Below are 27769 nucleotides of genomic sequence, written 5' to 3'. Positions count from 1 at the left end.
AGCCAACAGTGGACCACTGAACATGGGAAGGATGGCAAGCACCAGAAAAGGCTGCACAAAAACCATCTGCTCACTTTTGTCTTTAGTGTTCCTATGATGAGATAACCCGAAACATGGAACACCAAGCAGGAAAGGTCCACAGGCAACTTAAAAAAATAATTTTAAAATGCTATTACCTCACAGTGATTACTTCAACATTAGTTATCTCTTTACAGGCATCAGATCCCATTTATTAATGGATCAATCATCCTCTGTAGCTAGCAATTTGCATACCCAGTCTGCAAGCTGCTGTGGGGGGTCAATGGACAAGAACTACATGAATATATTAATCCCTAAAAAGGGGAATTAACATCCAGCGTATCTCAATTTAATAAGCAGGCTGGGGGAACCGGGAGGAAAGGTTTCCAAGGAGTCAGAAGTGGAGCAAGGGCCCCAGGGCCACGCAGCTGAGCTGGGATTTCAAACCAGGTGACTGAAGCCTTTGTCTAGCACTTGGTTCAGTGCACCCTTTACAAGGCTCAACCTGTTATACATGCCTGTGAAATGTAACAGTGCCAGCTCTAAATATTGCAGTGCCCTGGCATCTCAACCCCTAGAGTTACTACCTGATCAGAGGGGGGGGAGCCTGATTCGCTGTCTTGCCTTTAACAGCAAACACTGGAGATAAATGCTTGCCACCTCACATCACATTCTTTGCACATTAATGGGGCTCCACACGATTAAGGGGAAGTGGGGCTGTACTTCTGGCCCTTCAAAAAAAAGGGGGGGAGAAAAAGGTCTATCTCCCCACTCCTGCCATCCATATACTAAGCGTGGGTATCTCAAGAGGGGCTTCCCAGTGATCTGGAACTCTACTAGACTGCAACACAAGCGTGGGGAATCTGTGGCCCTCCTGACATTTCATAGAATCATAAAATTTTAGAGTTGGAAGGGACCCTGAGAATCATCTAGTCCAACCCCCTGCAATGCAGGAATATGCAGTTGTCCCATACGGGGATCGAACCTGCAACCTTGGCATTATCAGCACCACACTCTAACCAACTGAGCTATCCAGGCATCAACTGCTCAGATATGACACCTATCATCCCTGACCATCAGCCATGCGGGCTGGGGCTGATGGGAGTTGTAGTCCAACAATATAGGGAGGCTGCACATGGTGTGGAGCTCTAAGTGCCCCCTCTTAGTAATAATGATTTTATTTATTTTATTTTATTTTATTCCGCGTCCATTTGGCTGGGTTTCCCCAGCCATTCTGGGCGGCTCCCAACAGAATTAAAAGCACAATAAAACGTCAAACATTAAAAACCTCCCCAAACAGGGCTGCCTTCAAATGTCTTCTAAAAGTCAGATACAGTAGTTGTTTATTTCCTTGACATCAGACATCCTCACTTGATGGGGGACACTGGTAGAGGCCCCAGGAGTTGTATAACATTGGGAGACAGATGGGGGGGCTGCAGGAAGGCTCTGCTTTTTCATAATTGCAAGAAGGCCCCTTCAAGTGTTCTAGCTGCCATTAAAGGCACAGGAACTGGTGGAAATGTACAGTCGATGAGCATTTCGCAAGGGGGTTCCATTTCGCCCTCTTCCGAGTCCAAAAGGACCTACATGTCGGCGATCGCTTCATGTCAATTGGACATGTCTAAAATGGTAGCCGCCTGTACATCTAGTCCTTTAGAACAGACTCCTCCCTCCCGGGAGCAATGTCAAGCCGCAGTTTCTGGACTATTTTGTACAATGTTGCCTACCCAAAGTGCAGTGACCAACAATAAAGTGGCAGTTTCTGTTATGTGGCTGATCAATCAGTCATCAGCCTAGATACAGACAAGACACCACACTAAAGAATGAGTACAGTGGTACCTCTGGTTACGAACGGGATCCGTTCCGGAGGCCTGGCCGCATCCTGAAAACTTCGTAACTGGAGGTGCCCTTCTGCACATGCACGCACGCAGCGTGACTGAGTGCTTCTGTGCATGTCATGCGGCGAAACCCAGAAATATACACTTCCGGGTTTGCCGCATTTGCAACCTGAAATTTACATATCCAGAGGGATACGTACGTATGCAGAGGTACGACTGCAGTTTCAAAGTTCTAAACATATTTTTTAAAGGGGAAATCAAGTTGGGGGCGGGGGGAGTAGTGCATGCTAAATTGTTATCTTAAATTTTCACCCACTCTGCATCCAGAACCGAGGCACCTCTCTCAGTCTCTGCCACTTATCAAAGAGGTCTACTTCTTTCCCAGTTTCGTATTCATTCTAATAAAGCTGGTCACCCCCTTACTGAGATCTATTTTTGACTGCTATTAATGTTCGTAAGCTTTAGCTCTCAAAAGCTGGAAGAAGCAACAAAAAAGGCAGACGTCACCCAACTAGCTGCGTTGCACAAAAGCAATTCCGTCGCTTCAGAATATATTTTTGCCCCCAGGTACTACAACCATGACCATTCCCTTGCATCAGATGTCACTAAGATAAGCATCTCTTAATAATAATAATAATAATAAACCGCAGCTAATCCAACTAAGACACAGGAGGATGTTATAAAGGTTAATCGGATCTAAGCCACTAGGTCTTCACCCTGCTATTTATTTAGCGACATACTTGGCAAGCTGCACTACCAGGCCCAAATTAAAAGCTGAGGATTGTTCCAGCATCCACTTACTGTTGTACTGAGCAGTTGCGCATGCACTCGCTCACTCACACAATCTGTTTTCTTGCCAGTAAAGGAAACCTCAGGCAGCCTGGGAGCATGGTGTGTGGTCTCTCATTTCTCAGATCTTCAAAGTCAGGGATCTGCTGGCTGCAATACAATGCAGAATAGTGCACTGGCAGGAACCTGAGACCCTGCACCCAAAAGTATGGCAACTGGCTGCTCACCACTGTCTGTGAGAATCTGCCTACTGCATACGCAACAGCAGCTCATTACTTGTTGTACAACCACAGAAAGAGTTGAGTAAGTGAGTGCCAAAGTGCCTTTAAAGAGAGAACACCCAAACAATCAAATCTCAATGCATTTCAAAATGTCACATACCAGGTCAGGCTATTGGTTTGTCTAGCCAAGGGATGGGGGAAAACCTTTTCTGTCCTCAGGGCCACATTCCCCTCTGCTTCACTTACCAGAGGTCACAATCCGGGGGGGGGGGGAGGCAGAAGCAAAAGTGGCAAACAGATGTGGATTTAACCTCTGTACTGTTTCTTTGCACTTATACATCCATCTGGTACGCAGGCTGAGACCCTACCTGCCTGCAGACTGTCTCACCAGTGGTGCATGCTCTGGTTGTTGTTGTTGTTTAGTCGTTTAGTCGTGTCCGACTCTTCGTGACCCCATGGACCATGCTCTGGTTATCTCCTGCTTGGACTACTGCAATGCGCTCTATGTGGGGCTACCTTTGAAACTGACCCGGAAACTGCAACTAATCCAGAATGTGGCAGCTAGACTGGTGACCGGGAGTGGCCGCCGATACCATATAACACCAGTCCTGAAAGACCTACATTGGCTCCCAGTACGTTTCCGAGCACAGTTCAAAGTGTTGGTGCTGACCTTTAAAGCCCTAAACGGCCTCGGCCCAGTATACCTGAAGGAGCGTCTCCACCCCCATTGTCCAGTCTGGACACTGAGGTCCAGCTCCAAGGGCCTTCTGGTGGTTCCCTCCCTGTGAGAAGTGAGGTTACAGGGAACCAGGCAGAGGGCCTTCTCGGTAGCGGTGCCCGCCCTGTGGGAAGCCCTCCCATCAGATGTCAAGGAAATAAACAACTATCTGACTTTTAGAAGACATCTGAAGGCAGCCCTTTTTAAAGGAAGTTTTTAAAGTTTGATGTTTTATCATGTTTTTAATATTTTGTTGGGAGCTGCCTAGAGTGGCTGGGGAAACCCAGCCAGATGGGCGGGGAATTAATGATAATCATCATCATCTGTACCCCTGTTGGAGGGAACTGGCAGATGAGGGAGAGATGCTGAAACCATCCTCACATCACTCCCTCCCCATTATTCCCCCCCAAGCTTATCTAAGACAGAACAACAGGTGAGAATAGCTAAAAGGGGACAAAGAGGGTTGGGAACCCCATGTTTGGTTCACACTGTGCTTTGCCTTGGGTTCCTACCATCTCTTGTTTTCACGCATCAGCACCATCCACTTAGCTTCACCACCTTCCTTGACAGTTGCCTCTTGCAGCTATAATTGATGTCACGCCACTTCTGCCCATTCAACCTTCATTTCTGATTGGATTCTTTCTTCTTAATCCCAGAGTGCAGTCATGGCAGCATGCATATTTTGGTTTTTTACAGATCAACAACAACCACACTCTTGCTTGGTGTGTGAGATGTATGATCAAACAGTTCACACATTAACATTTCAGGTTTTATTGGTGCGCAAGCAAATACTTTTATAGCACTTTCTGCTGGGGGACCTTTGTCTCTGTTAATCCCCTCAGCAATAGCAGAGAGTCAAGAAACTCGCATCCCTTTATTATGAATATGCAAATCTGGAGTCTTATCCGCTGGAGGAGTTGCCTGAAGTTTCTTCCATCACCACATAAACTTTTCACGAAGCTTGCATTTAAATTTAAAATATACATACGCAACCCATTAAATAAATAATTGAAGGGGTGTTGCAATATATATTATACACTTCCTGATGTTCTGCAAGCACAAAATATATGATATGGAATATGGGCTTTCGCACAAAAGCCTGGAATCCTGAGAAACGTTTTTTTAAAAAAATTAAAAAATGTTTCTAGTCCTGTACAAACTGGGCTGCACAAAGCACCTACAGTCACAGAGTTAAATTGCATGCTTGGAGCTATCCAAGGTCCTGGAAGTCTAGTCAAGCCCCACCTTTGCCCTGACCAACATTGTCAGGCTCAGGTATCCTGTTTGTTTGTTCACACCATCAAACTACCCTTTAATGGTAAAGGTAAAGGCGCCCCTGACCATCAGGTCCAGTCGTGTCCGACTCTGGGGTTGCGGCGCTCATCTGCTCTATAGGCCAAGGGAGCCGGCGTTTGTCCGCAGACAGCTTCCGGGTCATGTGGTCAGTATGACAAAGCTGCTTCTGGTGAACCAGAGCAGCACACGGAAATGCCGTTTACCTTCCCGCCAGAGCGGTCCCTATTTATCTACTTGCACTTTGATGTGCTTTCGAACTGCTAGGTGGGCAGGAGCTGGGACCGAGCAACGGGAACTACCCTTTATCACCTGACAATTCCAGAGTTCCCTGCAAATGGGGATTTATTGTTGAATCACTCTGGGAGTTGTGTAGGAGGTCTCCTAGCAACTCTCAGCACCCTTAACAAACCACAGTTCCCAGCAATCTTTGCAGGAATCATAGAACCATAGAACTGTAGAGTTGGAAGGGATCCCAAGGGCCATTTAGTCCAACCCCCTGCAATGCAGGAACCTAAACTAAAGCACGCATGACAGATGGCCATCCAACCTCTGCTTAAAAACCTCCAAGGAAGGAGAGTCCACAACCTCCTGAGGGAGACCGCTCCACACACACACACACACTACCAAAAACAAACAAACACCCAACCCTATCATCTGCCACCAGGTTACTAAAACATTCGCTTAGCTAGTAAGATAGCAAAATACAGTGCTGTAAAATACAGTTATTCTAGAGTAGTTCCCAGGCATTTGGAAATCCTGCTATCATAGCACTGTGCTGTTATGATAAGAACAGATGATTGAAAAGAGGAAGAAAGGAGATGGAACAGTAATATGCTGCCCCTGCAAGCATAAGCACTGGCCTTCAAAGAAAAGACTGACATTGCTTAGGCTAGCTAGCCAGCTGGCACTGTTCCTATAGAGACAGGGTCATCCCCTGGACAATAGGCCAGCCATGAGGAATGAGACTTTGAGCTCACAGCTGACTTGCATAACAATACGTGGCCAAGATGTGTGTGCAGGATTTCCAGCCCAACCTATGCACAAGCTTTAAAATTTAATATTGGTTTAATGGACTTGCTTGTGGAGGATGCAGTGTGTGCTGAGCAATGCATCGGTTAAGAGCACAAGGATGGGCTGGTGTGTGTGTGTGGGGGAGAGATGATGACATATTAATCTGAAATGGGAAAACCTATACACTGTTGTTGTTGTTTAGTCGTGTCCGACTCTTCGTGACCTCATGAGCACGCCAGGCACTCCTGTCTTCACCTATACACTATATGCCATCAAAACACATACAAAACCTTATTCCCCACACATTTAAAACATTGAAAAACCAAGCCAACAAATGGAAGTAATATTATCCAAGTGCAATTTGATTTCAATCACATCTAGCATCATTCACTCCCCCCCCCCCCTGCACAGACAATCCTTCATGTGGGATTTATTCCCGTGCACTTCAGAGACAGGAGGGAGAGAAGATTCATATATTTTTAACGAGAGTAGAAACTTTTTACAAACCTACAGGTGCAGCAAACAAGATGAATTACACAAAGCTGTTTTAACTCAAGCCTTGACTGGCTGCATCCTTCCTCTAGTGCTTTCCTGCAGGCAATATGTATTTTTCACCACAAGCGGTTAAGAAGTAGCTCATAGTTTGTCCTATGGGATGTTGCCTGAACCTCCATTAGGAAGCAAGGCCGAAAACGCTCATCTTATGATGAAATGAGATCAGCAGAGCTGAGGTGATTTAGCCAGGCCCGGCTCGTCGTAGACCCCCGGTGGCGCAGTGCACCATGGCGCGGGGGCTGGTAAGCTGGGCGCCGGCCTGGGAAGGAGGGCGCCGCGCGGCAAAGCCGCGCGGAAACCAATTGCACCCTGCGAGGGCGGGGCGGGCGGCGGAGCGATCTCCGCCCCTCAGCACCAGGGCACACGATCTGCTCAAGACGGCCCTGGATTTAGCTGCTCAAAAATGGGAGGCAGCAAAACAGCATAGTAAAACTTTGTCTTATAAGAATTAAGAGGGCACAAATGGGAGACATATTTAGATTACAGGTAGGTCATTGCCACAATCCAGAAAGGGATAGATAACTATGCACAGAAGCATCTATCTATGTATGTAGACAATGCAAACATGATTCTGCAAGCACATTTTGACCTGCATTACATCTTCAGGTCTGACTGAATGCACATGATGATGCACAACCCCGGGGCTGGCGGTGGGGGGTCTTCAGCTGCTATTGCATGCTATCTGCCAGTAATTAGAGCTAAATCAGAGTTCACAAATATAATAGCAACTGGCTATAAGTGGTTTCATTAATCATAAAGCTAAGAGGTACCAAAGGACATGTCGTCCATCCTTCAGCATATAACACCAGAGCCCTTTGTATATTTATCTACCAACTACAGTTTAATTTAGGATCAAACTACACTACAGTACATCCCATAAGCAAACTACAAGCGCGCAGCAAAACAATTGCTTGTACACACATAATAATTCCAGTTGACAAACACAAGCAAAGCAAACCACGAGCTGCAGAAGAAAGCAAATCATGCTATTGAAAAGATGGTTTCAGAGTATCACAAGAACAACGTTGTGGAATAGTGCCATGCAGTCTGACTGGATGTCTCAGTAATCTGCCTCTGAAGTGGTGAAGTTTTCCCCGCAACCCAGTTTGTGTCATGTGGCACTACCTGGCTCTAACTCCTTCCCAGATGCCAATGTAACATCAGCCAACTGGAATCAAGTCCTGATGGCAATGAATGACACTATGCAAGGATTCCTATGTTGTGCAGCAGAGGGCAATGTGCAAAAGAAATCTCTACTCGTACAATATTTTAAGGGCCATGCACCCAAATTCAATTGTGTGCTACTTCTTCCATGGCAATATCTGGCTTCATTCTACTAAAAGCGAATAGGGTACTGTAAAAATCTCCGTTATCTGAACCAACATGAACAGCCTTTTATTCAAAAATGTTCTCATCCTAGCCTGCACATATTTACAACCTTTGAAGACAGTAGGACAAACACGTAACGCAGGAAACAGTAGGCAGAGTGGAGAAAGTGCTGGATTTTCTTGGCCTGTGGCTGGAATATACAGCTTTTTCAGGAAACCCGTCCTACATACTCCCAGGAAGAAGGAAAAAGAAAAAGTACATTACTAGAGGGAGGTAGCAAGTTCAAACCAGCTTTCTACCAGCTTTCTGAATCATTAAAGAGCATAGCATCACCTTTGCAGGGAGTGTGGAGGAAGTGCTTCAACAAAGCAAACACTCATTTCCAGCTCAACACCCACAACTCTTGTGTCTCGCTTTCGTTGTACTGGACTTTTATTATTGTAATAAGTAAATAAACACCGAAAGCGGTGCCTTTGGATAAAGGGCGGTTTCGATTTTTTATTGTTGAAAGAAATGAAAAATCTACATGAAGTAGTTTTTGCTTCTCCTGAGGCAGGTAGAGCTTTGCTTCTTATACTTCCGGAAACTGAAAAGATGAGCATTATTAATTAGACTGGTGGGGAACAGTGACACTTGGGCAACAACAACCAAGCATCTTCTGCCTCCAGCTATATGCCCTCACCAATCACCAGCATATTTTCAAGGCATGAGAGAGAGAAAGAGAAAGAGAAAGAGAAAGAGAGAGAGAGAGAGAGAGAGAGAGAGAGAGAGAGAGAGAGAGAGAGAGAAGGGAATCAATATAAAGGAGATTTCTCTTCAAGCCCAAAGCCCAAACCAGAGAAGCCAAAGGGTTAAAGCTGTGTGACAAAGGTCAGCAGCAGTTTGGGGAATAATAAAAAAGAGGAGCATTGTGGCTTTAGACAGCGCCTCAATGTTCCCCCCCAGCAAACCCCACTTGAAAAATGCAATACGATGGTTGGATCGAGAAGATCGAGAGCCCTACTTAAGCCTCTGGGTTTTTGTCACTCACAATAGGCCTCCCTTGACTCATTAATCGTGTGTTCCATGGACAGAGTGCGTCAAATAGCAGCAGATGATGGTCGCCTCAGCATCGGCCCAGCTGTCATCCCCATTCCTCCCAAAGGTATCAGGCCAGGACTGGGGCAGGTGTTTCTTAACCCCAGCCCCCACCCCAGCCCCAACAACTCCCTCAGCTCAAGACTACTCTGTCTGCCTTTCCCACTGCCTCCAGACCCTCTGCCAGCCCACGCTGACAACTGTAAAAGGGATTAAGATCTGGGGTGTAAATGCAGGCGGCTCCCCTCCCCTCCCATCTGCCCCCACCTCAACCAGACACATCTGCAAACGAACTTTCCCCAGCTTTTCAAGTCCTCACGCCCTACGCATTTCACCTTTCAGGCAAAATAATGAGAAGGGGTGGGGAAACACTTTTATAATTCCTTCAGTATGCTTCGCTTCTTCAATGAGCCTCACCCAAAACTTTCTTTGGGAGTGTGATCTGTTGACAGAACGGTTTTTTTAAAAAAAAATACAGGCAGGAAAGTATCTCTAAAAATAATTGTATTTTAGCAGTCATTGAATCATAGAATTGTCGAATTGAAAGTCCAGCCCCTTGCAATGCAGGAATCTTTTGCCCAACGTGGGGCTTGAACCTATGACCCTGAGATTAAGGGCCTCATGCTCTACTGACGGAGCTACCAAGGCAGATGCGCTATGAGCTGCCTTGAGGAGTTGGCACAGACAGAGCAATCCGATGGTGTTTGTGGGGGGCGGGGAAGAACTGCCATTTCCTAAGCCTTGCTGGGCTCACATCGGCCAGGGTGGATGGAGCGGGGGGTACCTACATCCCCCTATCTCCTGCAGGTGATTTTTTAAAAATCGTTATTATTATTATTTTCAATGGGAGAGAAAACAACCCATTCTGGGGTCCATAAATGAGAGGCAGAGCCAAAGTCATAGAATCATAGAATTGTAAAGTTGGAAGGGTCACCTAGTCTAATGCAGGAATATGCAGCTGTCCCATACAGGGATTGAACCTGCAACCTTGGCATTATAAACATCACACTCTAACCAACTGAGCTATACAAATGTTAACACGACGTCCTTCAAGTCCTCGTTGATCTGCCCCTGACAAGCCCCCAGAACACCCTCTCCTTTTGCTCTTACCACCACTGGAATACCAAGAGTGCTTTAGCAATTAGACTAGGGTGGCAGATGACTCTGGAGAGGCACATGGTGCCAAAAACAGCCACCCAGCTGCCCCTCCAAGAAGCTTAGGGTTGCACCCAGAGTAAATGATCAGGCACAAATGAAAAGCAAAAGAAAAGAAACAACATTTGCCTCCACCAGCTCAGTGAACCCAGGCTCCTTTCAAGATTCTGCTGGCAGTGAAACTGTACTTCAGCATGTAGACAAGATAGGATTAGAATTAGCTAGAGGGACTTCTGGAAATTCAAGGGGCAGCAGTAAGAACTTGGGATCAAGCCAACTCACTTATTAAGTGAAATACTTGCAGGCGATTTAGAGTTCTCCTAGTCACCTAAGCCAACCACGTACTCCTCCTTGATTTCGCCACAACCAAGCTATTCCTCTCTTCTCTGTTAATAACGTCTCTTTTCCACAAGTACCATGTGGCATAAAACCAAGCCCAAAGGAAAGGCAACAAGAGAGGACAATGGGAAAGGAAAATGATATTGCCTTGGCTTGAAGCGCTCTTGCTCTATTTTTATCCCTAGCTCTAGAAATATAAAAACATATGCTGTAGGATTTTTTTTAAAAAAATTAATCATGTGTCATGTTCTCACATATCAGGAGATGCCCTTGAAATTAATCAAGTGGTTATGCATATATAATTGGGGGGGGGGGGTATTTTAATAATTAACTCCTCTTCCGCATTTACTGAAATCGCCTTCTTTTATCCAAAAACCATGTGGTACAAAAATGGAGAAAGGCTAATGGTTTTTAAAGCCACAGCTCTGTCAATTATAAGCTACACCCCCCCCCAAAAAAAACCCTCTAAAACTGAGATAGAGGCTGAAAGTCTAATCCTTTCCATTTAAAAAGTAAAGTTATGGCTCCCCCTCTTTTTTCCTACCACTGTCCTCAGATGCACTTGTTGCAGATCTGCACTGTAGCTGCTGCTGCTGTTATTGTTATGAATCAGAACTTTTCCTGGCATTAATAGTCTCTAGGATGTAACTGCAATGTGGTCGTCAAGTTCTCTCTCTCTCTCTCCTGCCCACACAGCTGAGGTTTAGCCTGGCATCTCCCGAGAGAGGCTCTCACACCGCTTCGCCTTGTTAGCATCATCAAACTCACGCTGGGGGAGGGAAAGCCATTCGTGGAGGAATCCATGACTCCCTCACGAGCTGTAACAAAAATTCAGCAGCCGAGATGCAGGGAACTGAACCAAGGTGCTAACTTAAGCAGTAGGGAGCTCCTGGGCTGGGGGCTGGGGTGGAGGGCGGCTGGTCTGAGCAAACAGATTGCTGTCAAGGATGATTTTCATAGTGGGAGTGAGGAGCAATGGCAAACCACTGTTAAGTCAGGCATGTGACAAGGAGTTTAAAAAGGGACCTACTAAGTAGCTAGATAAAGTAGGATCTAGCCCACAGCCTATCCTTGTCCTCCAGACCTCAACAAGGGCACTCCCAAACTGAGCTCAGGCTGCACAGGGGAAAAAAACCCAAAATATTTTGGTTCCAGAAATTCATTCCGATTGTGCAGATAAAATATAAAAATTCTACTGGACGTGGTATTAGTGTGTGAAAACAGTCAGGATCCAAGGATCCCCAAGCACACACCTCCAGATGGTGGAGATGTCAGGCGCCATCCTGGCGCACAGGCATCTTCACTTGGTCACAAGTGGTTGAAAGCCAGGTGCTAAATACACCTGGCGCCTGGCTAATTTCAAACACTGCTACCTCCCGGTGCCGGCCCTGGGTCTGCCAAAAAGACCCCGTTTCTCATACACCCATGAGATAGCAAATGTAAGAACAGCTTAGGGGTGGGGGGGGGGAAGCATTCTGGGGGTGGAATGAGGCCACGGAGTGGGAGCTGGAATAGTATGGAATTCAGCTGGAGAGAGGCCCAATTGGGGACCTTCTGCTGTGCTAGTCTGGAGCCAGCACAACACCAAAATCTGGGAAACACCTGCTGATCAGGAGTCAACAGGGCATCCTATCCTGCTCTGATGCCCATCTCCCCCACACCTCTGTTAGGAATGCCCTGCAATGGCAATTTGCAGCAATTCTAAAGGAGAAGGCATAGTGACTTCTGACTGCAAGCCACCTTTGCAAATAAAACAAATAAGAGTGTATTGTCCCATTAAAAAAGGTTTATTGCCTACATTTGTCTGTGCTACGCATTTATGGCACGGGGACCACCTGAAACACCATTTTACAAATGCTGTCCCGCTCTGGCTGCCCAGAGGTGTTTTTATACTTATCACAGGTAACCAGACAGGGAGCTGTCTGTAAACCTGCTATGAACATTCTTAAGCAATTCGCAGACACCTGTTTCCACTAGAAAATGCACACAAGAGTTAAAGCAAGGGGCATTTAAAACAGAAACTAAAAGACACCATACAAATTGAAACTGGACAAGAAACAGGCCTCAAAAATAGAAACCAAGCTAGTAAGAGAAAGCAGTTTAAAAAGTGAGGGCGGGGGGGGGGGAATGCGGTTGCTTGGAAATGAGTTTCTAATTCAAGAATAATGTGTGAAGTGCTCAGCATGGCTTGAACACACCTGAACTCTCAAGAGAGATGGCAGATGTGGAACAAAAATCCTATGTGTGGGATCACATGTATAAATACATTCTGACACTCAGATGCAAAACAAACCAAAATCACTTTATCGTCAGTGCATCCAGAATTACAGTACCAACAAAAAAACAAAACAGGAAAACATTTCATGGGACTGTCCACAGGAGAGAGTCATGCCCCTCATCCTGAGCAGCAGCCAAGACTCTGGGACTCTGGAACTGAAGAGAGACCACCAGCTAGATCACAAGGACTAGCAACATGAGCCACAGAGGTGCTGAACCTGAACCTGGGCTCTGACACCAGGCCGTAAGCCCATCAGCTGGGAGCCTCCTGAGCTTGAGACAACACCCCCAAGTCAAATTCCTCAGAGGGACTGACCCCACCTCTACACCAAGGGCCTCATAGAAGGGACCCTGAGGATCATCTAGTCCAGGGGTGGCCAACTCCCAAGAGACTGCGATCTACTCACAGAGTTAAAAACTGGCAGTGATCCACCCCTTTTGGGGGGGTTCAGGTGAAAGTTGTTGAGCTTTTCTGGGGAAGGAAAGCCCTGGTTTTTTTGGGTTCAGGGTGAAGTTGTTGAGCTTTTTAGAGAGGAAGAAGGCCCGTTTTTGGGGGGGGGGGTTCAGGGCAAAATGTTGAGATTTTTTGGCAACCCAAAGTTGTTGAGCTTCTTTGGGGGAGCCAGTGATCTGCCAGTGATCTACACAGACATCCAGTGATCTACCAGTAGATCACGATCTACCTGTTGGACATGCCTGATCTAGTCCAACCCCCTGCAATGCAGGAATATGCAGCTGTCCCATACAAGGATCGAACCTGCAACCTTGGCACTATCAGCACCACGCCCTAACTAACTGAGCTATCCATGCGGCTTGCAATGCAGAAGGTGGGAGCTGCCTCCAACAGAGTGCTGGGCTCCAGGCCACAGCCCAGCCTCTTTAAGACTCTCCATCGGTCAGGCAGGAAGAAGTCAGAACCTGGGAAAGGCAGCCTGTCAGAGCAGGCTGTCTGCTTGGAGCTATCCAAGGTCCTAGAATCATAGACTCTTAAGAGTTGGAGGGGAACCCGAGGGTCATCTAGTCCAACCCCCTGCAATGCAGGAATTTCAGCTAAAGCATCCATGACAGATGGCCATCCAACTTCTGTTAAAAAACCTCCAAGGAAGGAGAGTCCACCACCTCTCATGGGAGTCTGTTCCACTGCCGAACAGCTCTTACTGCCAGAAAGTTTTTCCAAACTTCAGTCCAACATGACCTGCTATTGAATGACTGGTGACCTAATTGATATATATTTTACATAACTCAGGCTTGCATAACTGATTAGCAAATAGCTGCTGTGGGTGGGCAGAGCGGGACTGTAGCAGTCCCAGTTGAAACTGACTCTTCCACACGAGCTAACTCCCAGCAGGAGGAGGGCTAACAAAGTCACCCTCAAGCATCTTTGGCACTTATGGGCTCCACCTTGTACTAATTCAGCAGCGTAACACATGTTTTACATAAGCACAGTCCCAGGTTCGAACTCCAGTGTCTCCAGTTGTTAAAAATGACACCAGGCAGCAAGCCCAGGAAAGAGCTAAGCCTTAGAGTTGTTGCTATTCGGAATAGGCAATATTAGACTGTGCTGGATAAAGTGGTAGATTTGGATCAGGGAAACCTAGATTCAAATCTTCACTCAGCCATGAAGCTCACTGGCTGAGCTTAGGTCCATCACTAACCTAACTCACTGTTGTGCAAGGATAAGAGGGTTGGTGGCGAGGCAAATGTATGCCATGCTTATTTGAGATGTACATGAGACTCCTCTAATGAGATACAAATGTGATAAAGACATGTTAAAACTTGCACCCAACCGCACCAGATGGAAAGAGGAAATTTTTAATTACAGCAAACAATATATTCCATTATCCAATCCAAACGAAGTGGGCTTTCCATCTATCTTAGATTCTCAAATCTCGGACGAAGACACCTGCTTTTGCCCATAGGCGATAAAAGCTTTGTGAATCCAGGGAAGGCTTGGGGACCAGTTTTCATGAGCTGTGCTTGGCAACAACACCCCAGAGATAGATTAAATTTCAACGTTGCCCCCTCATCTCAGGAGGGGCTAATTATTTTGAGACTTCAATTACCTCCCAGTCCCTTTCAGCTGAGTACTGGCAGGTCCCAAGCCAGTGTTAAGCGGTATATTGCACCAAGCTCTCATCTCATTTTTGACCTTCCATTTCTTGCAATGTAGTCACCTCACTGCCCAACAACTGAGGATTGGGACAGACATTGCCAAGAACCTAGCACATAAACCATGAAACATCCAATCTTTGGGACTGCACATGAGTCTACAGCTTCAAATCACACTGCTTAGCGTTAACATTTTCAAGCAGAGACCACATAAATTCAGTTTCATGATCCTTTTGGCAGTGGAGTGCAGTGCATCCTTAGATGCCCTATTTCATGACTGCTTCCCTACCCAGGGGGTTGCTCCCCAGATATCTGGGACAGCAGCAGCTGGATTCTAGGTCTGCCATCTGGTATCCATTTAGGGAACTAGTTGGTTTGATGCTCTAAGTTTCTTTCCTTTTTTAAAAATGCCTTTATAGTTTCAGTGGGGCAAATTTCAACCCAGCTGCTCAATATGAAGTTTGCTCCCACTGTTAGGAAGCCACAGAAGCCACTGTTAGGACCAACGGACAACAAGGCAATAGCACTCCAGCTAGGCAGAATCTGATGATGTCTTCTCATCATCCAAGTCCTCAAAATAGCGATATCATCATTTCAGGTAGGGTCAAAATGAACCAGTTAGTGGAATTTTCCTTGCAGAAAAATTGGGGATCAAGCACACCATCTTCCACCAAAATATCTCCAGCTATCACTGATGCATGCAAACACCCTGTGCCAAATGGGAAATATCCCTGATGGCAGCTGGCAGTTCTGCAGGCACTAATCCTCACCAGGGACAGAAGAGCCATTGGATCATAGGAAGCTGCCTTACACCAGGGTCAAATTATTTGTCTACCAAGCCCAGCGTTGTCTACTCTGGAAGTAGTTTTCAGGCAGGAGGGGTGTCCTTGTTGGTTTACATCCCCACCTGAAGATGCCAGGGACTGAAACCTGGAAACCTCTGAGTTGTGAAGCCTCCTTGAGATCAAATGGGAGCCAACAGAAGATGCTGCGAAACTGTCCCCTCAATTGGGGAGAAAAGGGAGACTAAAACAGGCATAGGCAACCTTGGCTCTCCAGATGTTTTGGAACTACAACTCCCATGATCCCTGACCACTGGCCCTGTTAGCTAGGGATCATGGGAATTGTAGTTCCAAAACATCTGGAGGGCCGAGTGTGCCTATGCCTGGACCACATGATCCTCAGGGTCTTTTCCAACTCTATGGTTCTGTGTTTCTATGGAAATGAGTTGTACTTTTTCTGGAGAGCCAAGGTTGCCTATGCCTGTGGACTAAAACCTCTGCTTCTCTCCAAAGCAACCATAGATAGGATGCGGAACTCAAATGGCACCTGTTTTTCCTCGGTACATACAGAAGAGCAGCCTTCCAGATGTTTTGGACTACAACGCCCACCATCCCCACATGGGGGTTGAAATCCAAAGTGTCTGGAGGGCACCTGGTTGGCGAAGACTGGTTTAAGGTCCTTGGAGTTTCTGTTGCCGACAATAGACTGGAAAACACTTCCGGCGGCAGAAGACAGGCGTGGGGATCCTGACCTGCCGAGGCAGGAAAACTATCAGGTGGAAATGGGCTTGAAGGATGAGTGCCACAGAGCACATGCCCTTGAAGCCAACTCCCACTCCACTTTTAATCTTTGCAGTGGTTAATGGGTAGTCTCACTTTGTTCAGGGAAAGAGATTTGGTTTAAGAATACGCATCATGGGATGTCCCCTTCCTGCCCCAGTAGGCAAGGGTGAGATTTGCATGATGCCTTTGCTGCCAGAGATACTCCCCAGCAGCATGATGAAGGCATACACACAAGACCCTTACCCATAATATTTTGGTGTGTGTGTATGTGTATGTGTGTGGAGTCAGGGATTGTTCCACCTCGCAGCTACTTTTCTGTGGCTCTACCATGAGCAGGCTCCTATCTTACCTGTCCCTGTACTCCCCACCCCCCCACCCCGCTCCAGTTATTCACCAGCAGTGTCTATACTCAGGTTCCGGCTTTGAAAACAGGGATAACACATTCATCCAAACATAGCAGTTCTGCTGAATTGTTAAAATGCAAAGCAGCTGGTTCCTCTTAGAACTTCAGACTAGGCAGCTGTAGTCTACACATCTCAGTGGGTTGAAAAAAAGGAAGGAAGGAAGGAAGGAAGGAAGGAAGGAAGGAAGGAAGGAAGGAAGGAAGGAAGGAAGGAAGGAAGGAAGGAAGGAAGGAGGTGCCTTGCACATTCAGACCCCAAACTCAGTTTGCAGGTGCCTTTCCAGAAATAGCAGCATAGCTTTGACCCTCCCTGTTTTCATCATCATGATGTTAGCCTTTCTGAAACCTTAGAAAGTCAGTGCAAATCACACACTGAGCTCAATGGACCAGACTTGGTGTAGGGCAGCTTCCTCTCACTTACTGACATACTTTCCAATACCTTGGAGAAACGACCTTGCCCCAGTATACCTGAAGGAGCGTCTCCACCCCATCATTCAGCCGGGACACTGAGGTCCAGCTCCGAGGGCCCTTCTGGTGGTTCCCTCCCTGTGAGAAGCCAGGTTACAGGGAACCAGGCAGAGGGCTTTCTCGGTAGTGGCGCCCGCCCTGTGGAACGCCCTGCCATCAGAAGAAAAGAAGAGGACATTCGGAGTGGCAAAGCAAACTCATGCAGAACAACCACCTTTTCCTTCTCCCACCCCCACCCCAAATAAAACAACTGATACAGATGGGAGTAAATTCATGCCAATGTGTTACAGAATGGACTCCGGGAGCTTGTCATTAGAGTAATGCAACTACATGATCCTACCCCACCCCAGATACATTCTGCACACAATGAGGAATGTTGCTCACCCCAGATTTATGGGCTAAATATAGAGCACAGCTTACTGGGTTATAAACAGACACTCATCACCACTGGCAGGGAGCTTACTTAGGGAATGATAATAAGCCATCTCTGGGATGAGAGGCACATCTCATTGGCAAGGCAGCCCACTCAGATAGTCGCTTTGCGGTCTGACCACATACAGGAACCAAATTATTATGTTGCCTCATAAAACGCTACCTTCTTCCAGGGCCAGACAAAGTAATAACAGTTCGCTTGCCTAAAGTGGTATTTGTGCCTACACAGAAATGGGCGGGACACTTTAACAGAGTGTTGCAGGCCAAAAGCGAGCCACCAAGACAAAACTCTAGGAAAATGTCTACGTATTTTCACATGTCACTAAAACTGGAAATAAAAAGGGAAATGGAAAGAAATTGTACCTTGAAATGTTAACTTTTTTTCCACATTTGTGTTTTAGAACATGTAACTTGAAAATATCTACAAACACCATTTGAACGCTCACAAATGGCAATGGGTTTTCAGATCCACAGGTAAAATCCCATTAATTATATAAATGCAAACAAGCAAAATGCAAGTTACGGAACAAATCCTAGCCTGCCAACGTAACTGTGAACAGACTTCAGTAGATCTTTGAGACCAGCCGGCCCCCGCCTGCTTAGTTTTTCTCGGTTTTTTAATTATTGACTTTGCTATGAAAACAGCCAAAGGAAGCCTTTGCACCAGCAGGATTAAGCAAAGGGCAACATCAGCAGACATGTTAAAACCTCTGCCACAATTCAGATCTGCTGGGCCCTCTCACAGAGGTAACATCTGCATATCAGCAGTGAATGTTTGCTGTGCATGTACGGCACACTAAAATCATTGTACTACAGTATGTTTCATTTGTGCATGAATGGGGAGACCTTTTGGATTCAAGTAGCCCCTGGTTTTGCAAGGGGCAGAAGTGGAGATTCACTACTGAATCTTAATTCAGCAGTATCTGTGCTACTGCAGACAGCTGAAACAAAGAAAACATGTAAAATATCTATATCCTACCATCTTAACACTTTAGGTGTCTTTCCAACCTTGGGCCTATTGCACTAGATGACCCTCACAGTCCCTTCCAATTCAACAATTATATGATTCTTTTCAGTGATCAACTAGTTTCTTAGGCTAAATCAGTGAAGCTCTGGGGGTTAAGAAACTGACCGATATCAATATGTCCCATACATTGTTTAAACATTAGATATTAAACCTTACACAAGGTAACATTGTAACATACAAGGTATTTTCCCATAATTTGATCTGTTATTAAAATGTAAAAGTTGAAATTCAGTATCAATGTGCTCTACCTGTGAATCTGATGCAAGCATGAAGGAGCTGAACCAGCAACAGGGCTATGAAACTTCTAAAGAAAGGGGGAAACTCATCTTTAAACATATTGAGCTCCTTTCTTTTTACAGCACAGCCCTGGAAAGAAGGGTCATCCATTGGTAAAAGGTAAAGGACCCCTTGATGGTTAAGTCCAGTCAAAGGTGACTATGGGGTGCGGTGCTCATCTCACTTCAGGCCAAGGGAGACGGTGTTTGTCCACAGACAGCTTTCCGGGTCATGACTAAACTGCTTCTGGCACAATGGAACACCGTGACGGAAGCCACAGCACGCAGAAATGCAGTTTACCTTGCCACTGCAGCAATACCTATTTATCTACTTGCACTGGTGTGCTTTTGAACTGCTACCGTAGGTTGGCAGGACCTGGGACAGAGCAACAGGAGCTCACCCCGCCGTGCGGATTCGAACCGCCAACCTTCTGATGAGCAAGCCCAAGAGGCTCAGTGGTTTAGACCACAGCACCACCCATGTCCCTTTGGGTCATCCATTGATAAGGGTAAGAATTTAAAGGAAAGTGTACAAAGATACAGTACAACAGGCATCAGAACCCGAGAGTTGGGGGGTAATACTTGCCAAGCATGACTGCAACCAAATCAGTGCCACACAAACGGCACATAAGCTACATGTTACAAAAGATTCCCCCACTGAACAAACTCACGGGGTCTCCATTGTTGGTGTTAGAGCAAAAAATAATAATCTGAATTATTCACATACCTGATCAAACAGAGCTTTCCAGTGCTGAGAGAGGGAAGAGGCAATGCATAAAAGAAAGAAGAGGGGAAAAGAGGAAGAAAAGTGTAAGAGCACAGAAATGTACATCCATTTCAGAAACGTATTTTATTTTTTTAGAGAGACAGGGAATCAAATGGAGAATATAGGAAACTGAAGTCCTGGAGTCTGGTCCTGCCTTGGAGAGTGGGCTGCTCTGAAGAGTTATGACCACGCCAGAGGCACAAACCCCCTTGTCATCACAGATGTCAAATAGAGGCCGCCATTTCCTCCACACTGAACACCTCGTCACCGATATTTGGAAGTTATGTTTGATTGCACAACACTCTGTAGAGCAGCCCTCTCTGGTGCAGCTCAGATGTTGCTATACTACAACTTCCATCATCCCTAACCATTGGCCATGCTGGTTAGGGCTGATGGAAGTTGTAGCCCCCAAACATCTGGATGGTACATACATACATACATATATGCATACATAATTTTATTTATAGGCCACCTTTCCACAGTTGAAACCATGCACAAGGTGGTTTACAACATGAAGGGGAAAAATACATAACTGCGACATAACAAAAGTAGTCCTAAACCATCGTAGTCCACCCCAATCCTTCAGCCCAGGCACTGAGGTCCAGCTCCGAGGGACTTCTGGCAGTTGCCTCACTGCGAGAAGTGACGTTACAGGGAACCAGGCAGAGGGCCTTCTCGGTAGTGGCGCCCTCCCATCAGATGACAAGGAAATAAACAACTATCTGACTTTTAGAAGACATCTGAAGGCAGCCCTTTTTTGGGAAGTTTTTAAAGTTTGGTGTTTTATCATGTTTTTAATATTTTGTTGGGAGCCACCCAGAGTGGCTGGGAAAACTCAGCCAGATGGGCGGGGGTAGAAATTTATTTATTTGTTTATTTGTTTATTTATTTATTCACAACTCAACAATTTCCACATAAACCACAAGAAGATCTAAAATACAGAAGAAAAACTGCCAATATCATAATGGCTTTATACAAGTCTAATGCATCTTAAAAGCTGTGCAGAGTTCCAGCTGCCTCACCTCAAAATGGATCTTGTAGAGTCGTAGGAGGTTAGAAAAGGGGCAACAAAAATTATCAAGGGGGTGGAGCAGCTCCCCATGAGGAAAGCTTACCACATTTGGGACTTTTTAAGCTTGGTGGGGGGAGAGACAAGTGAGAGGTGGCATGACAGGAGTTTATAAAGTTATGTATAGCACGCAGAAAGTGGAAAGAGAAAAAAATTCTCTCACACACAGCACTAAAACATATAGACACCATGAACGTTGGACAAAATAAAGTGTAGCGTATCTTCGCACAGTGCATAGTTAAACTATGGCATTCGCTACCACAAGAGGCAGCGATGGCCACCAACTTGCCTTTAAAAGGAGACAAATTTGTGGATGACAAGACTGTCAACACAGGGCCGGCCCAAGACATTTTGGCACCTGAGGCAAACCACGAAGTAGTGCCGCCCCCACCCCCCAACTGGGAAAGAACGGTTAAGTGAAGATCTACATCAGGAACAAGGCCGAAATAAAGAACCACATCAAAATCAAGGGAGGGAGGAGACCAGCAGCGCCTCCTATTTGCAAGAAACTCCATAGCATTTGGAGGGGACTGCCAAGGAGATGACAGATCTCCTCACAGAATGAGGCACTCCGGGAAAGGTGGCCAAGGAATATGCCTGCACTACTGGCTAGAAAATCTTCTTTTTTACATATATATAAAAAATATGTTAAAAGTAACTTTATAAGCTTTCAAAACTCTTTAAAATTGGTTTTCTAGCCACCATGACAAAGCAGCAGCAGTACCGGCACTCTCCTAGGCCCACCTTACCCAGAATGCCTTGCTCTGAGGAAGGAGCCACACTTCTCATATGGATGCGCACCTGAAAGACCAAGGAACAAGCGCAGGTGGATGGGAAGTCATAACTAAGTGCAATTTATGACATTGCATCACACGGCATGTCTGTTAGGGCATAAGCCTTGGTTTGCAGTTTCTTGGCTTGGTTGAGCCTGAGTCGATAAGGAGTGTGGTAGAGTCTCCTTCTTTGGAGGTCTTTAAGCGGAGGCTTGACAGCCATCTGTCAGGAATGCTTTGGTGGCGTTTCCTGCTTGGCAGGAGGTTGGACTGGATGGCCCTTGTGGTCTCTTCCAACTCTATGATTCTAAACTAGCAGTTTTTTTTAAAAAAAAAACCCACTGTACATTATAAAGACCACCAGGCCGTGGACTCCTGACAACCTCCGGTTAGAGCAGATTGCATAACACCAGCCAATCAAACCTAAAAATGCATGGCAGGTTCACCTCGGCAAACTGTTCTATTAAAGAGCTCAGCTTTTGTGCGCTAACTCCCTGGATTCCCACAGAAACAATCGAGCTCTTGCCTGAGTGAATATTCCTTTATATAAAAACTCCCACTTGTCACAGCAAATCTGCCTAGTGATTCAGAGTTAACATTCGATCAACGCTTTTGTTTAATGCAACTCCAGATGCCACCAGACAGTGATGCCATAGCCCTGGCAGCCGAGCCTTCCTTTGCAGCGGGGTGCTCTGGTTTCCCTCTTGGTGTGTATGTGCTGCCGCCCACTGCTGCTACAAGATACACATCTCTTCAGTTAGACCTCAATGGTATGAACCTGATTTGGCAAATCATACAAGCGCCTTTTGCAGCTGTTAAACTCTTGTAAGTCACCTTCAACCCAAGACACCCAACCAGCAATGTGGGACCCAATCTAATGTTAATGTCTGCCTATGACCCTCCTTCTCCTTTTCCCCCTAGAATGAACAGGTGCCAAGGGAAACGGGGCTCTTGCACCACCCACAGCTGAAGAGGGGATTTCCACAGGTACAGATTGCTAATCAGAAGAGGCAGGGCAAGCGGGGGTGGGGGGAGGAATGCACCTGCCAGAACCCACCCTGCTGTTTTTAAAACTGAACAGCCACCTAAGATTCAGGGACGACCCACAAGCTGAAGATCAACAAGTGTATTCAACCAGCCTCTGCTGCTGTGGGCCTTGAGCAGATGTTAGATCTGCAGATATTAGCGAGAGGGGGGGGGATGTGCATCCACATGCTGCGAAACAACAACAATCTTCACATGTTGATTTCTGCAGATAAAGCTGCTGTTACAAGGGACAACAGCAGATCTGGCGAATTCCTCGTGGTCAGTTGGCAACCCTAATGGTGAGTGTTTTGTAGAACCAGCCCAGTTCATAACTTAATTCTATAATCAGCTGTAGAGTCCCTTGCTTTTAATAGTTTCACAGAAGAAGAGAGACACATACCCACCTATGCTGGCCCAAGAAGGAGTTAAAAACAAGATCTAAGGCATTTTAAATGCTAGACTTTTGGGGGGGGGCTATAATTATGGAGGTTTAAAAGCCTGTTTGCTTCTGAAAGAGCGGTTCCGGTCTCTTGTGTAATATTAAATGTGGCTTCTCTTCTCTAATTACATGTATTGTTAAACATAGCTTTCCCAGGTAATAATATCAGGTTTATTATTACTCCCTGGGAAAGAAATCCAGCAAGACGAATGTATTTAAATATTAAGAAGGGGGTTACAAGCACTAAGGAATCTGATACTTCCCCCTGTGGTCTGGTACAAAGGCTCCTTTCCCCAATCAGCACATTCTCTTTTAAGTTTGGATTCTGGGCTCCACATGGATCTCACCCTGCAGAGAGAGAGAGATGCAACTGGAAGAGCTTACAACCAGCGCCCAAGCATAGCTGTCAACTTTCGGATTTGAAAATAAGGGATCAGCAGCCTCACCTGTCCCAGGGACAGTCATAGGCAACCTTGGCTCTCCAGATGTTTTGGAACTGCAACTCCCATGATCCCTGACCACTGGCCCTGTTAGCTAGGCATCATGGGAGTTGTAGTTCCAAAACATCTGGAGAGCCAAGGTTGCCTATGCCTGGTCTACGGTATATCTAACAATCCAGGATAGCAGCGGGAAACGGCGCTGGAATAAGGGAATTTCCAGCAAAAAAAGATAAGGTTGACAGCTGTGGCTTGGAATAAGGGAGTTCCCCACAAAAAAAAGGGAGGGTTGACAGCTATGCGCCCAAGCCGTTTTTCTCTGGGCTCAGCACAAAACTTGCCCCACATGCCTGTTGACCCTTCCCCAAAGTCCTTGTCCTTTTTCAAAAAATGGGAGGGGGTTGGGGTTCTTCAGGTGCTTTGGTTCCCTCTTTCTCCTGCTTAGTTTTGGTTTTATAGCCAGAAATGCAGGGACAGCCTTTTAATGAGGCAAGAGGAAGCAGTCTGTTTCAGCAGCAAGAGCCACAGGGGGGGGCGGGGCGGGAAGGGCATGATCAAACCCTCAATGCACTGCCGTCTGCTGCTGCGGCTGCAAGAGAACAAGTGATAGCAGTTTCTGGGTATCAGAAGCCACAGCAGCTTCTCCTCGCTTCTTCCACCACCAGAGAAGCGGGAGCTTTCGGCAAGATCTTTCCAGAACCCAGAAGCCGCCGCCGCCACCACAGCTGCACTTGGGCAGTGGCGCTTCAGGCGATGAAACGGGATGGGCAGCCCCTGCAGAAATGGCGCTACAGCATTAAGCATACCTTGCATCGTCGTCCCACCACCAATCTCCAGGCTCTGAGCTTTCTTCCCCATGGGTTTCCCCTCTCCCAGTGCCTCCCACCACTCCTCGGCATCCAGCCATGACACACCAAGGGCGTTCATGTTGGCGCACTAGTAACTAGTGTGCTAGTGGAGGAAGAAGGGGCATTATCCTAACACAGCTCCTCCCACTCCCACCCACTCTAGACTGCTCATTGGTTCCTTCTTGCCTTGCCTGGTTATATATACTTCCAGGTCAGACCTGAATCCTTACATGAGCAACAGCCAAGCATCACCTCTGCTTTGGTTTTGATCCCACCTGCCTCCTCCCTCCACGCTTTCCTCCTCCCAATCTGCCAGCATGCCCTTCAGCACCCTCATTCTAGCTCGGCTTCCCCTCCCTTCAAATGACACGCCATTGATATTTGCCTCTGGAGGTTCTCCTCCTGTTGACGTTCTCCAGAACTTAGTGCAACTTTGGTCCTAGTCCTGCCGGCACTCACGCTTCATGTCTCTGTGCTGACACCCATCCACAAAGGAGTACAGGTGTAAGCCTACCCAATGGGTTCGCCCCATGCGGAAGGTGCCCAGGAGCTACGAGATACCATTGACATTGACTGCCACCCGTCTACTCACGATGAAACTGCCCGACAGGCGAATGGGGGCCACATCGTGCCGTGACAGGATCTTGCCGCAGCCTTTCCCCCTTGCCTCCCCAACAACTCCACATCTCACCAGACAAGTCAATATGTCACTCGGCATGAGAAAACACACATCGGTATCGTCGCTACATTTGGAAGCACTACTTTGCTCCGAGCTACGTCCTCTGCACGTACCTTTCTCACATGCTTCTGCCCTCTGATTGAGTCACACTGTGTCCTGGACAGCAAAGGTTGATCTGTGGGGGGTTGGTGGCTTGGCAGCTTTGCCTTTGGGCAGCAGGTTGGAGTAGATGGACTTTGGTTCCTTCCAACTCTATGGTTCTATAAAGCAGGAAGTAATGGGACGCATGGATAGGAAGTCGGCAAGAAACAGCAAGTGGATTTGTCTACCCTACTCTTTGGCACTCTTGCCTCAAGCTCGCTAAAAACACTAACAGAAGATACCAACAAGTTGCACATTTATTTTATTTAAAAAGTAGGAGTCAGCTACTCACTGGGTTTATGCACGACCACTGTAACACAACGCACAAACAATCAAGGCAGGGATTGCAAGAACAGATTTCTTTTCTCGCAAGGTGCGAGAGTAGAAATTTCACACGTAGGAGCAGGAGGAGGAGAAAGTATCCCAGAGTTTCAGGGGTGGAGGACGTTTCTCACATTACTACTTTATGTATTTAGTGCATTGATGGGGAACCTGTTGCCCTTCATTTGCTGTTGGACCCTAACACCCATCAGCTCCAAACACCACAGCCAGAGATGATGTGAGCTGTTGTCCAGCAATATATGGAGGGACAGAGGTTGTCCATCCCTGATTCAGGGACCAAGGAACAAATGGACAGCACAGGAAGTTGTCATACGTACTAGTCATGGCCTTCCTGGTGGCAAGTCTCACCTGATGCAATGAGAGCCATCATTTCCATTCAGCACAGGATTAGGAAAGATGGAATGGATTCAGATTTCAGTGTCAGATCCGCAGGGGTCACAAAAGATTTGTGTGTGTGTTTGGCATTGCATGAGAATTCTCAGAGGACATCTACGCTACTGTCTTAGCTGTACTGCACCAATGGCTACAAACTTCGTAACAGCCACAGCTCCTGACCAAGGGACTCTGGGAACTGTAGTTCTATAAGATAGCTGCAGACCTTTCACAAAGAACTGGCTCAACTACAATTCCCAAGGTTTTTAGGAGATGCCACAAGAGTTGCCCTACTTCTGTGAGCGACTCAAACCAGTTATGCAAGTCTGAAACTAAGGCTGAGTACTGAACTTGCCAGTGGATAACCCCAATGAACTCAATGGGACTTGCATCTTAGAAGACAGCTCTGGACTGGCTGCACATTGCAGAGAAAGATAGTGGCGACCAAGCTGTTCTTTCAGCCATTACTGGTCTCCTCAATAGGAACTCCTGATAAGTTTTTGAAAGAACACCTGGAACATAGGGCTAGTGGAAGGATGGGGAACCTGTGTAGATCACCAAAGGCTGTTGGACTCCCAACTCCCATTAGGCCCAGCCAGCATGCCCAATGCTCAAAGACAATGGGACTTGCATCTGGAGGGCAACAGGCTCCTCATCCCTGGACTAAATGGTCCTCAGCTGCATTCCAGCCCCTCTAATTCTGCCAGGAAAGTTGCTAGGGAATATGGAGGTTTCTGCCTGCTAATAACCACTAGAAACATTCTGAATTATGGCGAGGGCTCTCCTGTGCTTTATTCAAGCACCAGCAGCTTGAATACGTGGGTTGCTTTTGCACCAGGAAATCTTCAGAGGGGAAACAAATACAATCAAATAATAGGATGAATTAGAAAACCAACAGGAGGAAATCGCTCTCGGGGAATCGCTCACTGTCACAGGACTATTTGCTCTAAAAGTGCTTAGATAGCAGAATGTGCCAGCCCAGAGACCCAAGCACTCTGGTTGCCATTCAGTGATTAATCTTGCAGCAGTTGCGGGTTAAGAGCAATATAAAGCACCCCTAAATCTTCCGCCAACCGTCAGCTGGAGATGAAATGGGGGGGGAAGATGCATTCTCAGGGAAATACTTGGTAACTAATAAGGTTCACTGTTTAAGAATCTTTAGAGATTAAGGCTTACAACTAAGTTAGGCTGCTTAGGAAGGCTGGAGGTTCACATTGAAAGTACTGAGTACACACTTAATGAAAATGAAAGTACATGTGTGGTCACATCCCAAACCGGCTGTGGGATTCAGAGCAAAATGTGCTTTGCTGCAAAATCGCCTCAAACGACTAGGAAGAAGAGTAATTTCTTTGAAATCTCATTGCATTTATTTTCTTATCCCCCCAAGATGATATTAGTGCCAGTAATGATTTCTGAATGACTGAAGGTTCCACATGTGGGGAGGGATGACAACAAACCAATATGAAAAGCTTGCAGCAAACAGTAAAGCATTGCATGGGAAGAGCGTGAGGGATCCGCTGAGCACACAGCGTTTGTTCAAATGTACACTAAAGCTCTTGCAGATGACATTGTGCATTAGCACAAATTACTCACCACATGTCCACAGCTACATCTGGACATGGCTGGCAGGTTGGGGGCACTTATGTACCACTGCATTATTCAGCAGGAAGTCATGATTTGACAGCAGGAAGGAGGCAGTAATAGCAAGGAGGGGGCAGATCTACACCATGCATATAATAAAGCATATTCAGTGCACATTTAATGCACATGACTGCCCCCCAAAGAACCCTGGGAAGTGCAGTTTCTCCTTCACAGAGTTACCATTTCCAGCATCGTTAACAAACTACATTTGCCTTAATTTTGGAGGGAAGTCATGTGCTTTAAATAGACATTAAAGGTAAAGGTAAAGGGACCCCTGACCATTAGGTCCAGTTGTGACCGACTCTGGGGTTGCGCGCTCATCCCGCATTATTGG

General features: G+C 46.5%; 1 protein-coding gene across 1 annotated transcript in view; it reads right to left on the bottom strand.

The window, feature by feature from the left end:
• The window catches only part of RHBDL3 (rhomboid like 3), a 124553-nt gene that overhangs the window by 94199 nt on the left and 2585 nt on the right, over nt 1-27769 (bottom strand). The window contains exons 2-3 of the mRNA XM_060271999.2: nt 25053-25199; nt 19630-19653 (exon numbers count right to left, since the gene is read on the bottom strand). Coding sequence (XP_060127982.1) covers nt 19630-19653; nt 25053-25199 — 171 coding nt within the window. The remainder of the gene's footprint in view (nt 1-19629; nt 19654-25052; nt 25200-27769) is intronic.

Source organism: Zootoca vivipara, chromosome 2 (assembly GCF_965207765.1).
Source record: "Zootoca vivipara chromosome 2, rZooViv2.hap1.1, whole genome shotgun sequence".
Lineage (NCBI taxonomy): Eukaryota > Metazoa > Chordata > Lepidosauria > Squamata > Lacertidae > Zootoca > Zootoca vivipara.
The sequence above is the reverse complement of the archived record's forward strand: the minus strand, read 5'-3'. Positions and strand labels throughout refer to the sequence as shown.